Here is an 8157-nt window from a genome sequence, read left to right on the forward strand (position 1 = left end):
CAAATAATGGTACCGCTTTTAGCATGTTTTTTCTGAAAGAATCATACCGCCAGGGAGGTTAACTTAACTTCTTCTACCTGCAAAATTAATTTAACCCAAATTTCTCTATTCATTCCTAGTTAGAAGAAAAAAGTATTTAAAGAGATAAAACACAATGGACATCTTGGTGTCTTGGAAGAAGCATGGAGACACCAAGAGATAATAGACAGACAGTGGACATCTTGGTGTCTTGGAAGAAGCATGGAGACACCAAGAGATAAAATACTGTAAGTAACTGTAATAAATAATAATAAATACAAAATAAGAGAGACAGGGGGTATCTTGGTATCTTGGGAGAAGCACCAAGTGTGCTTGTCCTATCATTGAGTATGGCCGCCATTTTTCTGTGGTTTAGGTATGATAACATATTTAACTTAACTACCTGCAAAACGAATTCAACCAAATTGCTCTATTCATCCCTAGTTGGAAGAAAAGTATTTAAAGAGATAAAAGACAATGGACATCTTGGTGTCTTGGAAGAAGCATGGAGACACCAAGAAATAAGAGATAGACAGTGGACATCTTGGGATCTTGGGAGAACCGTCAAGTTTTTCAGCAGAACTGTTGTAAGACAGATCAAGTTTTTCACATCACAGGGGAAAGAAGTTTGTTGATAATATCTGGTATCACACATTGTAAGTAATGGGCCATAACACATTTAAATATAATACCGTGTTTCCCCGAAAATAAGCCCGGGTCTTATATTAATTATGCCAACAAAAGACACAGTAGGGCTTATTTTCGAGGTAGGTCTTACCATGTAATGTGCTGTCTTCCCTCCCCCTCTCCCTCCCTGCCTGTCAGGAATCCCCAGTGTGAACTGAGTTAAAATGCAGTATTATATAATGTACAATGTGTGTGTTTCTGTAATATAATTGTGCCAAATTCATTTGTTATAGCGCCGCTCTGCACTTCTGTGACCTGCCGGAGCTCTCTTCCCCGCAATTATATTACATAAACACACATTGTACATGATATAATACTGTAATAGAGTGGATTATAGGATTTTACAAGCATTTTTAACTAGGGCTTATTTTCAGGGTAAGGCTTATATTGCAGCCCTCCTGGAAAATAACGCTAGGTCTTATTTTCAGGGTAGGTCTTATTTTTGGGGAAACAGGGTATGAGATCCCCTTTTATTCTATAAATTTGAAACTATAAATGGTTTAATTATGTCCTTTTTTCAGATATTTGTTTTAGTCTGGTCCCTCTACACCTCCTATGGTCACACGCAAGCCTGTTGTCTGACATCATTGTGAAATGTATCTGGTACCTTAAATGATATATGACAAACCATAGGTTAAAGATGAATAAGCCAACATTGTTGAATGGCAACATTTTCTTAAAGTATTGTGATTTATTGTTTGCGAAATAGACTTCTATCTTGTCTTTTGTATATAGCGTTGTGATCATTAGCAGTTAACACGCCCCCTAAAAAAGCCCTACAGGTGAAACCTGTTGGGAGTTTATACTATGGCAGCACTATGGGAATAAAAACAACAAAAAACGTGTTAAGAATGTGTATGATTGTATTATGGAATGCTTTTAACATTGTTGATTACTAAATGATGATTTTTTGTTTAATGACATTTATTATTGTCTGCATTGAGCACCTTTAAAGTCCTAATATTTTTTCCTCTAGTCTCCTATATTATAGGATGTGGTGCTGCAACATGGTGGTCTGGTCACTATATCATCACTACATAAGAGATAGACAGCAGACATTTGGGTGCCTTTGGTGAAAGCACCAAGACACCTAAAGATAAGAGATAAACAGAGGACACCTTGGTATCTTGGAAGAAACACCAAGACACCAAGAGATGAGAGATAGACAGTGGACATCTTGGAAGAAGCACCAAGACACCAAGAGATAAGAGGTAAACAGTCACAGTGGACATCTTGGCACCAAGACACCAAGAGATGAGAAATAGACAGCGGACATCTTGGTATCTTGAAAGAAGCACCAAGACACCAAGAGATGAGAGATAGACAGTGGACATCTTGGTATCTTGTTAGAAGCACCAAGACACCTAGTGATACAAGATAAACAGAGGACACCTTGGTATCTTGGAAGAAGCACCAAGACACCAAGACACCAAGAGATGAGAGATAGACAGTGGACATCTTGGTATCTTGGAAAAAGCACCAAGGCACCAAGAGATGAGAGATAGACAGTGGACATCTTGGAAGAAGCACCAAGACACCAAGAGATAAGAGGTAAACAGTCACAGTGGACATCTTGGCACCAAGACACCAAGAGATGAGAAATAGACAGCGGACATCTTGGTATCTTGAAAGAAGCACCAAGACACCAAGAGATGAGAAATAGACAGCGGACATCTTGGTATCTTGAAAGAAGCACCAATACACCAAAAGATGAGAGATAAACAGTGGACATCTTGGAAGGCGCACCAAGACACCTAGAGATAAGAGACAGACAGTGGACATCTTGGTATCTTGGAAGGAGCACCAAGTTTTTCATCAGAACTGTTGTAAGATAGCTCGGGTTCTTCACAGAGAAAAGAAGCTTGTTGATGATTTGGAAGAAAATGACCAGTAGGCCCATCACAGTGTTGGTGAGAAAAGGGCTGCAAATGACAGGAGAAATAGACAGATTGTCACACTGAATCATTTTTATTTTTTGTAAATCGGATCAGCGCATTCTTCACGTCTTTGTTCCTTAAACTATATATTAGAGGGTTCAGCATGGGAGCAACAGCTGCATACATCACCGAGAACGTTTGGTCCAATTCGCTGGAATACTGTGAGGTGGGCTTCATGTACATAAAGAGAATGGTCCCGTAGAACATGAAAAGGACCATCAGGTGGGACGTACAAGTTGAGAAGGTTTTTCTTCTACTGCTGGCTGACATGCGTAAAACTATTTTTATTATCTTTATATAAGAGCTCATGCTAAGCAAGAGAGGGCAGAGTCCAAGAACAATAACTTCTACGTAAATAAGGGCATCAAATCTGGTATCGGGGCAGGAGATTTGCGCCAGGGCCTTGACGTTGCAGAAAAACTGTTGAATTTTATTTGAGTAGCACAAAGGCAAAGTGGAGGCAAAAAACGTGACCAGAGCAGAATTGACGCAACCGGGAATCCAGATCCCGACCAAAAGCAGAACCAAGTTCCTTCTATTCATGATGAGGTGGTATTGTAAAGGGTTACATATAGCGATGTAGCGATCATACGCCATCGAAGATAATAAAATGACCTCAATGCTGCCTACAAAGGTGAAAAAGAACATCTGGGTGAAGCACTGTACGAAGGATATGGAGTTATCTCCGGTAAGTAGCATGTCTATCAGTTTTGGCAAAGTGACGGTGGTGTAACTGATGTCTACGAAGGATAGATTGCACAAGAAGAAGTACATCGGGGTGTGTAAGTGGACGTCTGCGCAGGTTACCGTTATTATAATTAGATTTCCCAGTAATCCCATTAAATATATAAACAGAAACACAAGAAAAAGGAGAGGCTGCTTTTCATGGTCGCTAAAGAACGCCAAAATCTGAAAGTCTTTAGTGGTCGTCTCGTTATCCAGAAGGTTTGTCATCTTCTAAAAAAAATGAGCGGAAACAACATTCAGGGGATAATTCAAATACAAACAAACATTTTTTTGAAAGATGTCAGAGTTATTTTTTTATAAGGAATCTACAGTGGGGTAGATTCAGAAAGCAATTGCGTCTGCGTATCCATAGTTACGCAGCGCAATTGCTTAGTTGCGCCGGCGTAACGACTTTTCTGTATTCAGAAAGCTCGTTACGCCGACTGCAGCCTAAGATATGACTGGCATAAGGCTCTTATGCCGTCGTATCGTAGGCTGCATTCTTACGATGGCCGCTAGGTGGCGTTCCGGTAGTGGTCAGCGTAGAGTATGCAAATTGCATACTCACGCCGATTCACAACCCTACGCGCGCCCTACGTACCATTTTTACGTCGTTTGCGTTCGTCGGGTTCCGCGTAAGGCTTCTCCTGCTATTAGCAGGGGCAGCCATTTCTAAGTATACCCGTCGTTCCCACGTCGCGATGTTTGAAAATTACGTTGTTTGCGTAAGTGAATCGTGAATGGCGCTGGACGCCATTTACGTTCACGTTAAAGCAAATGACGTCCTTGCGACGTCATTTGCCGCAATGCAGGTCGGGAAACTTTCCCGACGGAGCATGCGCACTACGTTCGGCGCGGGAACGCGTCTAATTTAAATGATCCACGCCCCCTACGGGATCATTTAAATTACGCGCTCTTACGCCGCCCATTTTTACGGAGCGCCTCCGCAAATTACGGAGCTACTGCTTCCTGGATCAAGCGTAGTGCAAGTAATTTACGGAGGCGTAGCGTAAAAACGTAACACTGCTCCTCCGTAAGAAGTGCGCAGCAGTACCTGAATCTACCCCAGTGTATTTTTCCTGAGCATGTGTTTGAGTTGTTGTTTTAACCACTTCCTGACCACCCATTGTATATATACGTCGGCACTTTAACCACTTAAGACCCAGACCTTTAGGCAGCTAAAGGACCCGGCCAGTTTTTGCAATAAGGCACTGCGTCGCTTTAACTGACAATTGCGCGGTCGTGCGACGTGGCTCCCAAACAAAATTGGCGTCCTTTTTTTCCTACAAATAGAGCTTTCTTTTGGTGGTATTTGATCACCTCTGCGGTTTTTATTTTTTGCGCTATAAACAAAAATAGAGCGACAATTTTTGAAAAAAATGCAATATTTTTTACTTTTTGCTGTAATAAATATCCCCCAAAAATATATAAAAACATTTTTTCCCTCAGTTTAGGCCGATACGTATTCTTCTACATATTTTTGGTAAAAATAAGCGCAATAAGCGTTTATCGGTTGGTTTGCGCAAAATTTATAGCGTTTACAAAATAGGAGATCGTTTTATTGCATTTTTATACATTTTTTTTTTTACTACTAATGGCGGCGATCAGCGATTTTTTTCATGACTGCGACATTATGGCGGACACTTCGGACAATTTTGAGACATTTTTGGGACCATTGTCATTTTCACAGCAAAAAATTCATTAAAAATGCACTGATTACTGTGAAAATGACAATTGCAGTTTGGGAGTTAACCACAAGGGGGCGCTGAAGGCGTTAAGTGTGACCTCATCTGTGTTTCTAACTGTAGGGGGTGTGGCTGTAGGTGTGACGTCATCGATTGTGATTCCCTATAAAAGGGAACACACGATCGATGACAGCGCCACAGTGAAGAAAGGGGAAGGTGTGTTTACACACGGCTCTCCCTGTTCTTCAGCTCCGGGGACCGATCACGGGACTCCAGCGGCGATCGGGTCCGCGGGACCCGCGGTCACGGAGCTTCGGACCGAGTCGCGGGTGCGCTTCCGAGACCCACGGCTGGGCACTTAAAGAGGACGTACCTGTACGTGCTTGTGCCCAGCCGTGCCATTCTGCCGACGTATATGTGCAGGAGGCGGTCCTTAAGGGGTTAAGGAGCGAAGCCGGCGCAGCCTTAACAACCGATGACTCATTCAGTTGTTAGTGGGGTTCCCCTGTTGACAGCTGAAATGTTAAAGAAGTCCGGCAATTGGAGTTGCCAGATTGTTCTAGTCTGCTTTTACCTGTGCTCAAGCTACTTTATGGCCCATGGGTGTGAACTTATAGACTCTTCCAGTCTACTTACATATGCTACTCTTATTAACCGCTTGCCGACTGCTGCACGAGTATTTACGTTGGTAGAATGGCGCGGTTTTATTCAACCCGATAGAACAACTTTGGGATGAATTCGAGTGGAAACATCAGAGCCTGACCTCACAAATGCTCTTCTGGAAGAACGGTCAAACATTCCCATAGACACACTCCTAAACCTTGTGGACGGCCTTCCCAGAAGAGTTGAAGGTGTTATAGCTGCAAAGGGCGGGGCCAACTCAATATTGAACCCTATGGGACTAAGACTGGGAGGTCATTAAAGTTCATGGGGCAGATTCTCAAAGATATGCACCGGTGCAGCGTATCTGAGATACGCTACGCCGCCGTAACTTACCTGGCTTTGGTTTGAATCCAGAACGAATTTGAGCCGTAAGTTACGGCGGCGTAGTATATTTCTCGTGGCGTAAGGGCGCGGAATTCAAATGCGGCGAGTAGGGGGCGTGTTTCATTTAAATGAAGCGCGTCCACCGCGCCGAACGAACTGCGCATGCCCCGTCCATCAAAACTCCCAGGGTGCATTGCTCCAAATGCCGTCGCAAGGACGTCATTGTTTTCGTCGTGAACGTAAAATGGCGTCCAGCCCCATTCACGGACGACTTACGCAAACAACGTAAAATTTTCAAAATTATACGCGGGAACGACGGCCATACTTAACATTGAGTACGCCACCAGATAGCAGTTTTAACTATACGCCGGAAAAAGCCTGAACGGAAACAACGTAAAAAAATGCGACGGCCGCTCGTACGTTCGTGGATCGTTGGAAATAGCTGATTTGCATACTCAACGCGGATTACGACGATTATGATTACTAAGGCGTACGCCTGTCGGATCTAACACCGATGCCGTCGTATCTTGTTTGGTGGATACGAAAACAAAGATACGACGCGCAAAATTTTTAATTACGCGGCGTATCAATAGATACGCCGGCGTAATTTCCTTGAGGATCTGCCCCCATGTGTGTGTGTATAGACAGGCGTCCCAATACTTTTGGTAATATAGTGTATGTTTGGACTGACACAGTGTGATCCAATAAGTAAAGCCTTAAGTCTCATGTTGCTTAAAAAAAAAAAAGCTCCTTCAATTTAAAGTTAAATTATTAATTTATGTTTTAACTATTTTTTTTAACTAGTTAATTATTTTAATACATTTTTTTTTAACTAGTTAATGCTCTATGTGACTGCAAAAAAATTACTACTTAAGAAAATGTCACAATTTTAAATGCGTAAAAGCAGGCGTCCCAATACTTTTGGTAATATAGTATATGTTTGGACTGGCACAGTGTGATCCAATAAGTAAAGACTTAGGGCCAGATTCACCAAAGAGATACGACGGCGTTTCTCCTGATACGCCGTTGTTTCTCTGTTTCTATCTATGCGGCTGGTTCATAGAATCAGTTACGCATAGATAGCCATAAGATCCGACAGGTGTTATTGTTTTACACTGTCGGATCTTAGGATGCAGTACCGCGGCCGCCGCTGGGGGGAGTTTGCGTCGTAAACCAGCGTCGGGTATGCAAATTAGGAGTTACGGCGATTCCCGACAAATTTTCGCATTCGTTACGTCGCCGCTAGTCTAGTTTCCCGTCGCAAAGTTAGTCGTTTTTTTTGGTGCCCTAACTTTACACAGCAATCGTATTGCTGTCTAAAGTATGGCCGTCGTTCCCGCATCGAAATTTAAAATTTAACGTCGTTTTCGTAACACGTCCGGGAATACGGAAGTACGCTACGCGCGCCGCCGTTTGAAAAAATGACGCAAAGCACGACGGGAATTGCGCAACTGAGCATGCGCAGTAGGTCCGGCGCGAGAGCGCGCCTAATTTAAATGGCACACGCCCATTTGAATTGGCCCGCCTTGCGCCGGAGGCCGCCGGCGTAGTTTTCATCGCAAGTGCTTTGTGAATCAGGCACTTGCGATGAAAACTTGCGGCGGAGTAACGTATCTACGATACGTTACTCCGCCGCACTTCTACCTGAATCTGGCCCTAAAGTCTCATGTTGCATAAAAAAAAAAAGCTCCTTCATTATAAAGTTAAATTATTCATTCATGTTTTTCCCTTTTTTTTTAACTAGTTAATGTTCTATGTGACTGCAAACAAATTACTAATTAAGAAAATTTCACAATTTAAATGCGTAAAAGCAGGCGTCCCAATACTTTTGACAATATAGTGTATTGATGGGGAAAAAAAATAAAAAATTAGAAAGGAGATTACCGCCGGCAGGAGGGGTGAGTCAGTCAACAGTAGGTGGGTTCAAGCATGCTTGGGAACAAAGATAGATCCGTACTCTGAAGAAAAATGTAAAAAAATAAAATAAAATACAAATATGTATAAATAAATTGATAAAAAAATGGGAGCGATTCGATTGGACCGCTTGGTCTTTTTTTCTGTCACTTTTCAATATTTCTATTGCCAACAAGACACCGCGCCGAGTAACATGTGATCTA

At 42.5% G+C, this 8157-nt stretch overlaps 1 protein-coding gene across 1 annotated transcript; it reads right to left on the reverse strand.

Moving 5' to 3' along the window:
• Window positions 1–2657: 2657 nt before the first annotated feature.
• LOC120945746 (olfactory receptor 8H1-like) lies at window positions 2658–3596 on the reverse strand. Its single transcript, XM_040360116.1, has one exon. The coding sequence runs from the start codon at window positions 3594–3596 to the stop codon at window positions 2658–2660; it is 939 nt and encodes a 312-aa protein (XP_040216050.1).
• Window positions 3597–8157: the final 4561 nt, after the last annotated feature.

This window comes from Rana temporaria, chromosome 7 (genome assembly GCF_905171775.1).
Source record: "Rana temporaria chromosome 7, aRanTem1.1, whole genome shotgun sequence".
Taxonomy (NCBI): Eukaryota; Metazoa; Chordata; class Amphibia; order Anura; family Ranidae; genus Rana; species Rana temporaria.

Coding starts and splice junctions, on each gene's coding strand:
- LOC120945746 (XM_040360116.1), bottom strand. CDS start 3,596: ATGACAAACCTTCTGGATAACGAGACGACCACTAAAGACTTTCAGATT.